The following is a 14,901-nucleotide window of genomic DNA, read 5'->3' on the forward strand; positions in this document are numbered from 1 at the left end:
CCAGAAGTTTTCTTATCCTCTAATCCTTACATGGGACAACGTCTGGGCTGTTACTGGTGCATAACACAGTCTTTCCTCTCTCTGACACTTCCCACCTGCCCCTGGAGGTCCCTTACCCTTGGACCTCCCACTTATTACGCAGCCCTCATTGTTAAGCTTCATTCATTCATTCATCTCTGCATTTGTTCAGCAGATATTTTTGTGAGATCTTAATGAATGTCAGACTCAGACTCAGTTCAAAATTCTGGGGACACAGCCCTTAAGAAGAGGAGTCTGCAGCTTGCTTTCATTCGGAGGGAGGCACCTGCATCTCACCAGCTCACTAGATGTTGAGGTTAGCAGGTGGCCTGGGTGTTGGGTTGGAGGACAAGGGAGGAAGGGGGCGAAAACACTTGCCAGAGGGCATCTGTGACTGGGGCGGGAGGAGAGGAGGCGGCGGCCAGGTGGAAGCGAGGAGGGCGAGAGACAGCGGAGACTCGGGCAGCCTAGTGCCCCGCATGCCCCCAGGCTAAACGTGGGGTGGGCGTCTCCCAGCCGGCGCCGCCTCCCGGCCACCGCTTCCTCAAATTGGTTGCGCCTGCGCGGGGCCAGAACTGCAGACCGCGGAGACCCGGAAGGTGGCTGATCGATCGTGGTGGAAAAGTCCGACATGAACTCCGGGGAACGACGCAGACAGTTCTCTGGCCGTGGCGGAGGTGAGCCGCTGGCTTCGGAGGGGAGGGCACCCTGACATCCTGGAGGCGCGCGCGCCCTGGTACTTGTCGCCAGAGCGTTGGAGAGGGATCCCCGGGAGGGATCCCGGGGAGCCATCTCGGAAACTTCCCAAAAGGGAAGAGGGGAGACCGCCTTTGTAAGGGGCTGGAGCAACTGTCCCAGGGACTGGCCAAGGCGCTGCTTTGGAAACCACGACCTCCTTGTCCCGGGTCAGAACTTCTTATATACTCCTGAGGTCTATGGGGACAGTTGTCGAGGCGTTCAGGGGCCTTCCTGGCACGTCGTATCCTCTGTTTTGCAAAGACCTTTAATTTCCAACATCCTCACATGAGTTCACTACACGCATAAACTTTGAGAACTTAAGTGAAGGGAATTGGGGTGCCCTAGGAGAAAGGACGTAAACGTGTCCAGAAACTAACCAGGGTGGGCACTGAGGCCTCTGGGCTCCCTGGACTCTGTCCATGACGTCCCTGCAACCCCATCCCCGCCGGCCGTAGTCGCTCCTCTCCAGCCCTGGTGGATGTGGATGGGAGGGTGTGTGGAAAACCTGAGAAGCTGCGGATTGTGGAGCAAAGTGTGCGCCAAGTTTGTAACCAAGTTGTTTCTGCGCCTGCCGGTCACTTCCCAACGCACGACTTGTGGGACAAGCGGTGCCGCCGCTCCTCTAAGTTGGTGGACGAATGTGAAGTTCAGGATTGCAAAGCCTCTCCAGCCCGCTGCCCCCACGTGGTCCGTCGTAGATCTATAGCGTCTAGTAAGTCTGTTAGTGTTCTACAGAGCTGTTTAAAAAAAAAAAAAGGATTAGATGGTGCCTTCACTTTGCAAAAGGACCCAGCGACCCTGAAGTGGGTACGCGTGTGACATCGCTAAAATCCTGCGTCTGTTTGGTTCCCTCTTTGGCCACAGCTATGGTAAACCCTGCCCCTTCACTTTGGCGTGCCTTCGGGGCCTTTAGGGAGATGCCCTTGATTCTTAGTGGTTACAAGGGGTCGTTTAAGTATTACATGGTCGCCCAAACAAGCTTGGTTGTAATGGAGATCAAAAAATCTTCAGTTCTCAGCCCAGACTGGAAGAAAACGTCTCCCCCCGCCCCTTCAATTCCCATAAACGTTTTCTTGAAGGCTTTCCCTATTTGTCTGAAGACAAACCAAGAAACAGTTTAAAACTCCAACCCCCTTCCCTTCCCTCCAGCGTGCATAGTGTGGGATATTTGGTAGGAAAATTGCTTTGTGCTTACAATGGAATTGGCAAGTGTAGTAATGACTGAATTTTTTTTTTTTTTAAATAAATACAACAGATTGAGGGAGAACCCGTGTGTGCCAAGCATTGTGCTAAGCACTGAAAGTAAACATAAATACCCTTTCGAAGAACACCTTTAAAAGACTGCTTTGGGAAGGAGGGTAAAAAGGGGCCAGGGTGTGGACTCTTTCAATGCCCATTTGTTGCGCTCTGAGGACAAGATCCAATAACTGGTCCTTTACCCTCTAGGTGCTGAGTGTGCGAGACAACCCAGACATGAACCAGTACTGTGTCCTGATAAATGCTGTGAGTCAGCACCAGGCAGTGGGGAGGACACCTAAGTTCAATTGCAACTCTGGGGGACCAGAGGAGATTGGTCCTACAATGGGGCATTCACTTGTGCGGTGAAGCCAGGAACTCGCTCTGGCTACACGGCGTTTGCTATTGCTGGGGCCAGGAAGTTGCATATTCATCCAGTAGCCCACGAACCTGGCATGTGTACTGAGGCATACATAATCCTCAGGCAGTTGGATTTGTTTTGCAGAACGCATCCCAACTGTTTATGTAGATGGCAGCTGCAAAAATAATGGGAGAGATGGAGCCAAAGCTGGATGTGGCGTTTTCTGGGGACCCAACAACCCACTGTAAGTAAAATAAAATTAAAGCTAAACAGTTACCAAACCAAAACCCATTGCCATGGAGTTGATTCCAACTCACAGCGACCCTATAGGACAGGGTAGAGCTGCCCCATAGGATTTTCAAGGCTGTAGTCTTTACGTAAGCAGACTGCCACATCTTTCTCTCCAGGAGTGGCTGGTGGTTTCGAACCGCCGACATTTCAGCTAGCAGCTAAGCAATTAACCACTGTGCCACTCGGGCTCCTCTGCTAAATTCTTAAAAAAAGGTCTTTTTAAAGAACTAGTAAAAATTCTTGGTTCATAACATGCTTATCACTAGACCATGTAAAGCCTTCAAGTGTTCATTCCATCCATTGATGTATATTTATACTTAATAAGGAATTCACCTGCCAACTCACCATCACGTAGGAAAACTAGAGCACTGAGCGGTGAGCATTCCCCCCATCCCTCTGCCTCCTCTCACCTGGGGGAACCACTGCACTGAGACTTGTCATTCCTCTTTCCTTTTTTAGAAAAGGGTTTTAAAGACTTTACTGGGGGTGTGGGGGGTCCGTGGTATCCAAGATGTATATGGGCATGGATAATTTTAAGATATTCAGATCATAAAATTGATGTTAAATTCTGTTTCCTGCTAGCGGTAAATATTATTCATTCAGATAAAAATGTTTGATACTTTAGTGTCAAAATGTAATACTTACTGTGTGCCAATTATAATATTTCAATCCAAAAGAGAAAACACCTACAGTATGGACATAAAAACCAAAACCAAACCCTTTGCCATCAAGTCCATTTCCTACTCACAGCCATCCTGTAGGACAGAGTAGAGCTGCCTCAAGGAGTAGCTGGCGGAGATTCAAACTGCCAAACTTTTGGTTAGCAGCCAAGCTCTTATCCACTGTGCCACCAGGGCTGTTTCTGGACATAAGACATTTTAAATCCTGCATTTGTATTTGGTGAATAGATCGATTGATCAGTAAAGTTTTCAAGCATGAAAATCTATTTAGAATAAAATTCTGTGGGGTGTGGGATGTGTTCATGGTGAAAGAAGATAGATATAAAATTTCCTGCTGTTGAAGATCTTATTTGTGGGCTTTTCAAGCAGACGGCAGCCCCTATCAATAAGTATGGTAGTCAGATTCCATTGGATAACATTTCAATGCCCACAGGTAAACCCCCTTCTCTAAAATCTTAGCCAAATCTAAGAACATACTCCCTCAGGTAATCCCTGGGAATTCTCCCTTCCCCTTGTACAAAGTTCCAATCCTGTATAGTTGGAGAGCTGGATAACAATACATGAGGAGAGCTATTTGTATTTTTAAGATGCCAGGAATTGCCTTCTTGGCAGTAATTTAAATTTAAGGTAAAAAGTTAAATGATGCCAGAAATGAGTGACAATGTAGATTGTTTCTCATAACTTTTTTAGGAGGTCCATGAGCAAAATGGGAACTTTTTAAGACAATAAAAAATTAATAAATTATTTCTAAATCCCGAAACAGAAATGTCAGCGAGAGGGTTTCTGGACGACAGACAAACCAAACAGCAGAACTGAGGGTAAGTCGTGTTAACTCACACAACAGCTGACATTCAGCGTGCCGTCTTTATTTTACAATCTAGTTCCTGTGAAGGGGAGAAAATCAGTACAGGACGGACGAGCTCCCTTTCCTGCCTATGCTGTAATGGTGTAGTCAGCGGGACTCCCAGACTTGGTCCAGCAAGGAAGAGCCTTCTGGTTTCATTTCTGGCCTCATGGTCCACCCATCCTCAAGTTTTTTGCCTTTGTGCTCCTTCTAGATTTTCTGCCTAAGCCGCATTAAGCACCCCCAAAAAAACCCCTTACCGTCAAGTCTATTCCGACTTATTGCGACCCTATAGGACAGAGTAGAACTGCTCCATAGGGTTTCCAAGGAGCGCCTGGTAGATTTGAACTGCCGACCCTTTGGTGAGCAGCCATAGTTCTTAACCACTACGCCACCAGGGTTTCCTAAGCCGCATTAACAAGGTGGTACTGCCGCCGCATGCCAGACCACTGCGTTCAGGCAGTTTGGAAGGTTTTGTCATTGTAGTCTCTGCTTCATTGTTAATTTGTTCTATAAAGATGAATCATGTCCCCTTCTCTGTCCCCCAATTTACTAAAATGAATGAATAAGGCTAATTGTTTTCACATCTAATTCTACCATAAAAGTAACAAGGGGCAGCAATGAAATAATGCTCCCATTACCAGTAGCTATCCAGTGGATTTATACTCGTGACCACCCCTTGCATACTCATGACCACCCCGTGTGTGTTAGAGAACTGCTCCAAAGGTTTCTCTTGGCTGTTACCTTTACAGAAAGGTGTCCTGGTGGCTGCAAATGGTTGGTGCTGGACTGGTATCTGAAAGGTTGACTGTTCAAACCCATCCAGTGGTTTCTTGGGAGAACGACCTGGCAATCTGCTCCTCTAATATTACAGCCAAGAAAACCCTATGATCACCTGGGGTCAGTGGGAGTTACAATCGACTCCACGGCACCTAACAACAACAATCTTTACAGAAGCAGTTTGCCAGGCCTTCCCTGGAGCCACTGGGTGAGTTCCACCCACCACCCTTTAGGTTCAAAGTCGACTGCAAACCACTTGGCACCAGCCAGGCTCCCAAATCCTCCACAGACAGTTGAATATATTTTTAAGAGGTGCAGAGTCACTCTAGTAAGTCTTACATACTACCAAGACTTAGTCATTCATGTCTTTGTGGCTCTTCCTTTGAAACCACAATGCTGCTTTCTTGGCTTGGAAGCTAAGAACTTTCTCCTCCCCAACCCCTCAACCTCCCAACACTATCTTGCTAGTCAATCATAATGACCATTAAAGAGTCTGAAAACTCCTAGGTGTCAGTTCAGGATATTAGTATTTAAGCACGCCATTCACTACGCATTGGGGTTCTAGGATAAATCTGACATTGATCCTGCCTTCCTAGATCAAGAAGACAGATGAGAGAAGCGTGGTACCTAGGGCTAGGTACACGTAGAGTGTGATGACCGAAGTTTCATTGCATGCCGTGTGTTAAATTGACATTTTTAATGTGTTTTACATGGAAAATGTGTCCTTTTCTGAAGAAGAAAAGTCAGAAATTTTCTTACAGGCAGCCCACAAAGCAATTGAACAAGCAAAGAGCCTAAATATGGACAAACTCATCATTGAAACTGATAGCAAGTTTGTCATCCAAGGTAACTTTTCCACTGAGAATGACAATAGCTTCCAGATTGCCAGGTAAAAACAGACTGGAAGGCACTTTATTTGTTCACTGATGTCATTTGGGAAAAGCGTGGGTGGAGGGGTGCTTGAAAGGAAGATCAGAAATGTTGTCTACTTTTCTGTTGCTTGGGTGTGATTCTTAAGCCAAAAAAAAAAAAGGCTCCAGATAAGAGCACTGAAAAGATGTACTTAGTGAAAGAGTCTCAAGAATTAAGCTCTACTTTTAACCGTTTATTAATCTTCAGCCAAAGGCATCAGTTAGTTATGTCAGCTTCAAGACTAGCAAACCGAAAGCCAAATCTCCCCTGGTGGCCTTATTCCCTGTGTGATAGGGGAACGCTTGCCTGTCCGTGAGGCTCAAGGTCTTTTGGAAATAAGAAAACTGATGTTTTCAGCCATGGCAAGTCTTTCGGCCTCAGATTCTCTTCTGTAAAGGAATAAAGCGTACCTTTAGATGTGAGTTATATGAGAACACTTAAAGACACCTGGCAAAAAATCCCTGGCACTTTCCAGAGGCGGACAAGGTTGGAGGAAAATGCTTATTTATGTCTCACATCAGTCTCTAAGGAAATGAGTTATCTGTAATCCTGGAGCAGACTGAATTGAGGTAGTGTAGCTCTTGGCCCCCACCTTTCGCACACTCCCTTTTTTAACTTTGTAGGGATTTTTAGTGTTCCAAGAAGAATTCTTAAGCAAAGACTTCCCATCCCTGCATCCCACCTACACATCCTTTTATACTATCTTCATGAAGTCTTCCTGACCATCCCCTCCACCAACGTCTACCCCTTCATTCCAGCTCCCCTCAGTATCACAGAAATGCCAAAAGTCTGGTGTCTCCCACTTGTTTGATTTGCACAACCGTTCTATCTCCTAGTGCCTGCGTAGAGAGTGCTGTGCCGCCAGAGCAATGTTTGTGCAGGTTAAAGCAAGATAAAGAGAACAAAACATCTCAAATGTTAATTCCTTCCCTTTTTCCAAGAGAGTTCTGCCCCCGCCGAGGGCCCATTAACCTTCCTGATGACCCATGTCTGAGCTGTCCAAATTCCAGATTCTCAGCAATTCAGGGGCAGAGAACATGTCTCAGCAGAATCCAAGGAGATTCTTTTCTCATTTTTGAAAAGGCACTAGATAATTGAACGTAGAAAAATTTTTAGAAAACTGAAAGGCTAGTTAACTTTATCCTCAGAGGTACTGTTACTTTAATCGCTTAGGCGTAACAAAATGGATGGATAACTGGAAACAAAACGGATGGAAAACAGCCTCTGGAAGAGATGTTGTCAACAGAAGTGATTTTGAGAAGATTGATCAAGCTTCCCGAGGCATGGATATTCAGTGGGTGAGAAAGACTTGCTGTTCTTATTATAATTCTTGAACTGCTAGGCTAGGATAGGAGACGTTGATGGTTCAATGGCAGAAATGTCACCTTCCATGTGGGAGACATGGGTTCCATTCCTGGTCAGTGTACCTCATGAGTTGCCACCTTCTTCAGTGGAGGCTTGAATGTTGCCACGATGCTGAACAGGTTTCAGCGGAGCTTCCAGACTGAGACTAGAAAGAAAGGCCTGGGGATCTACTTGTAAATATTACCCAGTGAAAACCCTATAGATACACGAAGGTCTGATCCCCAACTGATCATGGAGATGGTACAGGACTGGGCAACATTTCCTTCAGTTGTACATGGGGCCCCATAACTGGGGGGCCCCACTTGACAGTAGATAACAACAGTGGGTTAGGGCTATACGAACAGTTAAAACATTGGAAGATAGTTATAAATTTATGCCTTTTGGCAACTTACCCAAAATTATCTGTTAGTGTGATTCTTAACTTTTTAATTGTATAAAAAGCAAAAGGTGGAATGGTTTCCTCAGTAAACCACTTGACAGCTCTTAGTATTGAGTACCAGAGACCTAGTTAGAACTGCAATTGCTAAAAAATAAATCCATTTTCTTGATAAAATTATAGTAAAATCCAAAGTAATTAAAATTAATGCTGGTGCGACTATCTAGCTTCGCTTTGCATCTTTTTAAAACAGACACACTGTTAAAACAACACTCAACTCTTCAGCACATGATTTGAGATGCATTCCCATGTAAGGAATTTTGGCTGAGAGGTGATAAAAATGAATTTAGGAAAACTACTTACATAGTATTTAATGGAAAATTATCATTTCTGAATTTTGGATACCATAATCCTGCATTTTATTTTCTATGAAATTCTAATATATACAGATTTACTTTTCCTATAGAAACATCTCTTTCTAGTAACATGGGAGGCTATCATTTTAGGGGTCACGGAAAACTAAGGGACTAGGAGGAAAGATTACAGGAGAGGAGTAAACAAAGCTCCAATGGATGGGAGAAGTACCCTTTTGAAGTTCAGCATTGTAGGTCCATTTGTCTTTGGAGAAGACAAGACCTAAGGCCTTTAAAGAGGGTCATTGGATCCATGGTGGGACTTGGCATTTGGCTGGAACATCGCACAAAAATGATGTCTTCATGCTGTAGCTATTCTGTTAATATTAGACGTGTAAAATGCCATCTTTATTTCAGTGAATGTTGAAAATCGGAGGCTTCCATTCCCTCCATCTTATTTTTTTCATATAATGTTCTTTGCTCCACTGATAGTTCAGTACTGTGTCCCTCAAATGGGGAGAGGGAATAGAGTAAATCAAAGATTTCTACAGTGCTGCTACCATCATAACAGCTTACATTTGAAAGACATGAAGAGTGGGAAGTCTGGCAAGTTTGCCCTACAGCGATGGATTTGGCATTCTGAAGACTACCACCATTTTTCCACAGTTATTATATTACCACATTACATTTTCCCTTGGAAGTAATAATGCCAAAGAGTGAACTAAAAAAAAAAAAAAGACTTCTGCACAATGACCATTGTTATCTTTGTAGTTTGGTTCCAAATACAGAATGTAGGTGAGGGAAGTACCCGAGGTTTTTGGAAGACTAGCCTTAAAATACCTCAAGGCTTTTTTTCGATAATGAACATAATTATTCATTCTAACTCAGGATGGTTGTAAGGAAAGTACCCAAGGTATTGGAGGAGCAGTCTTCAGCCAAAACATTTTTGTTTCCTTTTAACTTGACCAGTCTACAGAAAGTTCTTTGTGTGCAGTAACAGGTAGATGACAGAACTTCACTGCTGATTTTTGTGGTGAGTTAGGACGTGGGAAAAGATTTGGGAGAAGTAATAAACTCTGGATTTTTTTTTTTTTTAACTGTTAATAGAAGTATGTTCCTGGCCATCAAGGCATCAAAGGCAATGAAGAAGCTGATAGATTGGCCACAGAAGGATCTAGAAAATAAGACTTCATTTTCATCATAGTTCCATCTGCTGATGCCAGCTTCCAAAGTTTTCTTCCCTTTTCCTCATCTCCATATAAAACTGTTACACCGTTTTCTCATTTTTGTTTCTACCTTTTTCTACCATTGATCTGAACAACCTGTTTGTCAATTAATAAAGGACTTTCTGCTTGATGACTGGTTTATTTCCCGTCTTCAGTGTTTAGAGCCAAATGTTGAGGTTTGTTGTAGAGAAAACTTAAATGCTATTTCAGAGTAAAACAGGTTTATTAAGGGTTTAAATATTAAGGATTTATAGAATGTTTCAAATTGGAAACTACATGGCTCATTGGAATGACACCAGAAAGCCATTTCACAAAACAACTACACAAACATTTTTATAGGGTCTTGACAAAGAATAGAGTTCACAGCGAGAGTCATGCATGTCACAGCTGGGCAGCAGACTGGTAACGACATTTTTTTTATCGTGCTTTAAGTGCAAGTTTACAGTTCAAGTTGGTCTCTCATACAAAAATGTATTGCATACATTGTTATATGACCCTAGTTGCTCTTAATGTGACAACACACTCCCTTCCACCCCGGATTTCCTGCGTCCATTCAACCAGCTCCTGTTCCGTTTCTGCCTTCTCATCTCCTCCGGACAGGAGCTGCTCATTTAGTTTCACGTATCTGCTTGAGCTAAGAAACACACTCTGCGAGTATCATTTTATGTCATAGTCCAGTCTAATCTTTGACGAGTTGGCCTTGGGAATGGTTTTAGTTTTAAGCTACAGAGTCCAGGGGACATAATGTCAGGATGGGGCCTCTTCCCGTAGTCACGACAGGCTTTCCCAGGTATTGCCTAGTCATCTTAAGACAGGTTTCCTGAGATTCCTGAGATTGTGTAGTGCAGGCATTAAGGACATTACACCCTATTTGATTACATGGTAAACAAGTTGAAAATACCTTGCCTGCAGCAACGTATTTTTCTGATAATATCCTCTGTAAGGGGATTTCAGATAACTGTGTACCGACCTCTGGGAACAAGATGTGACATGCTGCACCTGTGACCATTACATTTCCTCCAGGTGTTGACACAGCCACCGTGGAAGGGCATTTTCCTGACTACTTAAGGTGGGTTAGCGAGGTAAGGAGCCCAAAAAGTCAGGCATTGTTTAGAAGTCAATTTTGATTTTGCTGAATTTAGCAGGGGTCCAGGTTAGTTCAATCTTTTTTTTTTTTTTTTTCTTAATTACACTTTGGTCAAAGGTTTCAATGAAATTTTCTTTGACAGGTTCAATTCAGATGCTCAGCTTGCTTCCTGCTTTGTGAATTACGTTATTGGCTATATTTGCCAAAAACATTTCCAGGAACCCAGTGCAGTATTGACCTAACAATATTCTAAATGCTTCGGGCTTATCTGACGGAGAGTATGAAAGGTAGGTCCACAGTTAACATTATTTTATTTCTGTGGAGTAATGGGAAAAACCCCTCCACTTTCCGTATCTTAGTCTGTCTTGAGTCTGAATTTTTTTTTTTAATTGTGAAAATGCAAGCATCAAAACCAGCAGCATACTTACAATTCAATAATATTGACTGCATTGTTCACATTGTGCCCCCATCATTATCACTATCCTATTCTAAAACAGGAAACCCTGGCTGAGTAGCGGTTAAAAGTTTGGCTGCTAACCAAAAGAGTCTACCAGGAGTCCTTGGAAACCCTGTGGGGAGGTTCTGTTCTGTCCTATAGGGTCACTATGAGTCAGAATCGACTCAAGGGCAATGGATTATTCTAATTATTCCACCACTAACAAACTCAGTGCCCCCCAGATAAAATTAAGAATTTGAATCTTGATTTCTAAATCACTTCTAAGACCTGCTTTAGTTTTTTTTTAGGAGTAGGGGAAGTGAAGAAGCATCTTTGTTCTTCCCAGGCAGTGGTCCTCCTTTCCATATTAATGCAGTCTCCTCTTCCCGGTACGAACAAGCTAAGTTCATTCACTCTAGGTAAGCTATTCCCAAGACTTCGCTGCTTCTACAATGACCAGCTGGAATTCTGAATTTCACCTAAAATAGGCCTGTGAGAATTTCAGAGCAGAGGTATAGGCTGAAAGGGAAAATGCCGAGTCTTAGGAGTGACGAAGGTAGCAAAGTACTAGCGCATATCTTCAGAAGGGCTCTGTTAATTTAGAATTTTGCTTTGCACAATAGGAAAGCAATGTAAGGGAATGAAGGTCAGGAGCCCAGCCTTGTTAATTCACGCAGATTGCCTTTTATTTGGGTGTCTACCTCACTCTTCAAGTGAAAAGAGACCATGTCTTTTGGTCTTGAAATACCAGTTTTAAGGCCCCTCTGAAGGTGAGCCTGTTACAGCAATATTTAAGATGCCAATGAAACTTCTACTGAATTACTGGTTTGTTACAGCAGAAAATGTACCCAGAATAAGGATTCTTGGACCAATCTACTTGAAGCCCTATTAAAATTAACCACTATTTAAGGTGTAAAAATAAAATAGCACAAGGAACACTGGTGTGTCCACTGCTACTTCAGATCTTTAAATTGGCATTGGTTCCACTTTCAGGCCCTTTGCAAATCAACCTCAGTACCAGTTCTCAGTATCCAGGGGCTATCCGTTCACACAGCTCCCAAGAGCATCAGATACTTGCCATTCCTTGGAGCATCCTTCATTCGGGTACATGGTGTTCCCATTAAAGACCAGTGTGCTACTCAGGTGCAGGTTAAAGGGAAACCAAGGATAGATCTGCCTATCACCCACAGCAGAACCTACTTGGGGGACTCGCCTGACCCATTTGGAAAACACAGTGGTGCAGCCCATGAATGCAAACTTTTAGCAACCTCCCAGCACCCTAAAATCTATTTTTAAAAATGGTAGTTAAGCCTGTATCTGTGAAGCCCTAGTTAAGGCCAACCACTTTCTGAGTGCCGGGCACTATTGATCTTCATGTGTATTTGTTCATTTAAACCTCACATCATTAACTCCATGTGAGAGGTGAGGGAATGAAGGCACAGAGATTGAGTGACTTGCCTGAAATCCCCCAGCCACTAAGTGCAGGGACAGGATTTGAACCTAGGCCGCCTCCTCCAGAGATGTATTGACTACTAAGTTAGGAAACTATTTGTCCCAGCCCTGCTTTGAGGTCACCAGGTTGAACCAGCCAGTTAGTTTGTAGAGAATCTCCACACTAACTCACCTGCTTCTTGCCCATTATTTGAGTTGCTGCTACTCTCCTTGTGCTCACTCTCCTCTGAGGAGTTCCCCTCTCTCCCATCTGTTCCTAGAGACCCCTACAGGATGCTCCCCACCCACCACTAGGCTTCCTCTCTAGTCCAGCGACATGCTTGTCTTCCTGCTATTTTCTACAAGTAGCCGCTGGTGGATTCAAACTTCCAACCTTTTGGTTAGCAGCTGAGCTCTTAACCACTGAGCCAGCAGGGCTCCATTTTCTAGCTGGAAGGGCAAAATCTCTGACTCACTGGTTTCCGAGCTGTGCCTCGGGGACTCTAGGGCAGTGAGGGAGGTAGGGGAGAAGGACTAGAGACGGGACTCCAGTAGCCAGCCCTCCCTCATAAGTCTGTGAATAGAAAAAATATATATATAATATTATAAGTATAAAATAGAATAAAAATACAGTGGTCTTCTTGATGTGTTTTGTTTTGCCTTCTTTTTGCTTAAATTTACCTACAAATTTTTCTACGTTGACCATACATTCCTGTTATAAGGAAAAAATAACAAGGAGTATTAATTTTAAAGGAGGGGAAGCATTAGCCTAGTGGCTGCATATTTGATGGGAGTGATTTTCTTAAGATTGCAGGAACCCAGAATTCCTGAGGTCTGCAACCTTCCTGGTAGAGCGCTACGCTGAAAGAAGGTGAATCTCTAGGCAGCAGAGTTGAAAAGAAAGAGCCCAGCTAAGTCAGAAGATACCTGGCACTTTCTTAGCATTTCCTAGCACCTGCTAGGTGACCTAGGGGGCCCTAGTGGCACAGTGGTTAAGAGCTTGGCTGCTAACCAAAAGGTCAGCAGTTCAAATCCACCAGCCCACTCCTTGGAAACACCATGGGGCAATTCCACTCTGTCCTATAGGTCACTATCAGTCGGAATCGACTAGACGCCAACAGGTTTGGTTGGGTTCCTGTGATGGCAGGGAAACTCTTTTCTCTCTGGGCGCCTCAGTATCCCTGTCTGCAGTGCAGGGTTTGGCTGTATCAACAGACGCCATGCTTCTGACAGGGGGTTAGCATATATGTCACTATGTGGTCTTTTCCTCTCCTTTCTCAGTGACGCTCCACTCAGAAAATGAAGAGTGGTTGCCACCTAATGTAGTAAATAAGGAGCCCTGATGGTGCAGTCGTTAAGCCCTCAGCTGCTAACCAAAAGGTTGGTGGTTCGAACCCACTAGCCGCTCCATGGGAGAAAGATGTGGCAGTCTGCTTCCGCAAAGATTACAGCCTTGGAAACCCTGTGGGGCAGTTCTGCTCTGTCCTATAGTGTCACTATGAATCCAGTCAGTGCAGCGGGTTTGGTTTGGTTGAGGTGGCAGGTGCACCATAAAAGCCCTTGCGACTTCAGTATTTTCGCATTTCATTTGGAAGTATTTTTTTATGGTTAATCTTGGCCATAGCCAGGGTTGGTTTCAGGTGTGGGGGGCGTGTTTAATGTTTTCTCCTTCAGTAGGGCCTGTACATTATTTAAGATGGGGCTCCGTTGTTTGTTATTTTCAGAAGAGTAATGTCAATCTCAAACATAATAGCTCTGGTGGTGCAGTGGTTAAGGGCTCGGCTACTAACTGAAAGGTCGACAATTCAAAGCCACCAGTCATTACGCAAGAGAAAGATGTGACAATTTGCTTCTGTAAAGATTACAGCTTCGGAAACCCTATGGGGTAGTTCTGCTTTGTCCTACAGGGTCACTATGCGTCGGAATGGACTCGATGGCAGTGGGTTTATCTCAAACATAAATACAAGGCTTGTCCATTTCTTCAGATCAGAGCCAGTAGAGCCACGCACACCTCATTGAATGTGGTTTCTAAGGGGAGAAAAATCTCCCACCGTGGGTCACCTTCTTGTTGTTGTTGTTAGGTGCCATTGAGTCAGCTCCAACTCATAGTGACCCTACGCACGACAGAACGAAACACTGCCCAGTCCTGCATCATCTTTGTAATTGTTCCTATGCTTGAGCCCATTGTTGCAACCACTGTCTCAATCCACCTTGTTGAGGGTCTTCCTCTTTTTCGATGACTCTCTACTGAGCATGATGTCCTTCTCCGGGGACTAATCCCTCCTGATAGCATGTCCAAAGTATGTGAGACGTAGTCTTGCCATCCTTGCTTCTAAGGAGCATTCTGGCTGTACTTCTTCCAAGACAGATTTGTTCATTCTTTTAGCAGTTCATGGCATATTCAATATTCTTTGCCAACACAATTCAAAGGAGTGAATTCTTCTTTGGTCTTCCTTATTCATCGTTCAGCTTTTGCATGCAAGTGAGGCGATTGAAAACACTATGGCTTGCGTCAGGCACACCTTAGTCCTCAAAGCAACGTCTTTGCTTTTCAACACTTTTAAGAGGTCTTTTGCAGCATTTTGCCCAATGCAATACGGCGTTCGATTCTTTTATTTTCCTTTTTTTTTTTTGTGTTTTGTTTTTGTATTTTGTTGTACTTCAGGTGAAGGCTTACAAAACAAAATAGTTTCTCATTTAACAGTTACTACAAATGTTGCCCTATGACAATGGTTAACAATCTCACAACACATCAACAATATCCTTA

At 43.9% G+C, this 14,901-nt stretch overlaps 1 protein-coding gene across 3 annotated transcripts; it reads left to right on the forward strand.

The window, feature by feature from the left end:
- The first annotated feature begins 556 nt into the window (after positions 1 to 556).
- Positions 557 to 10,738, forward strand: LOC111819980 (ribonuclease H1-like). 3 transcript variants are annotated; one of them, XM_023728302.1, is made up of 7 exons: positions 557 to 695; positions 2,498 to 2,597; positions 4,088 to 4,142; positions 5,710 to 5,794; positions 7,034 to 7,158; positions 10,204 to 10,249; positions 10,410 to 10,738. In XM_023728302.1, exons 1-6 carry the CDS (start codon positions 650 to 652, stop codon positions 10,246 to 10,248), a joined length of 456 nt encoding a protein of 151 aa, XP_023584070.1. In that variant the 5' UTR covers positions 557 to 649; the 3' UTR covers position 10,249; positions 10,410 to 10,738. The 3 variants fall into 3 exon arrangements, with proteins under 3 accessions (XP_023584070.1, XP_023584071.1, XP_023584069.1); XM_023728303.1 differs by lacking the exons at positions 10,204 to 10,249; positions 10,410 to 10,738 and adding an exon at positions 10,125 to 10,184; XM_023728301.1 differs by lacking the exons at positions 10,204 to 10,249; positions 10,410 to 10,738 and adding an exon at positions 9,062 to 9,712.
- Positions 10,739 to 14,901: the final 4,163 nt, after the last annotated feature.

Source organism: Trichechus manatus, unplaced genomic scaffold (genome assembly GCF_000243295.1).
Source record: "Trichechus manatus latirostris isolate Lorelei unplaced genomic scaffold, TriManLat1.0 scaffold00023, whole genome shotgun sequence".
Taxonomy (NCBI): Eukaryota; Metazoa; Chordata; class Mammalia; order Sirenia; family Trichechidae; genus Trichechus; species Trichechus manatus.

What these genes read in the sequence shown, in the direction of transcription:
- LOC111819980 (XM_023728301.1), top strand. Translation starts at nt 650, where the DNA reads ATGAACTCCGGGGAACGACGCAGACAGTTCTCTGGCCGTGGCGGAG. An exon ending in ACCAAACAGCAGAACTGAGG is followed by an intron (nt 4,143 to 5,709) that starts GTAAGTCGTGTT and finishes ATTTTCTTACAG; the next exon opens with GCAGCCCACAAAGCAATTGA. An exon ending in GAGGCATGGATATTCAGTGG is followed by an intron (nt 7,159 to 9,061) that starts GTGAGAAAGACT and finishes AACTGTTAATAG; the next exon opens with AAGTATGTTCCTGGCCATCA.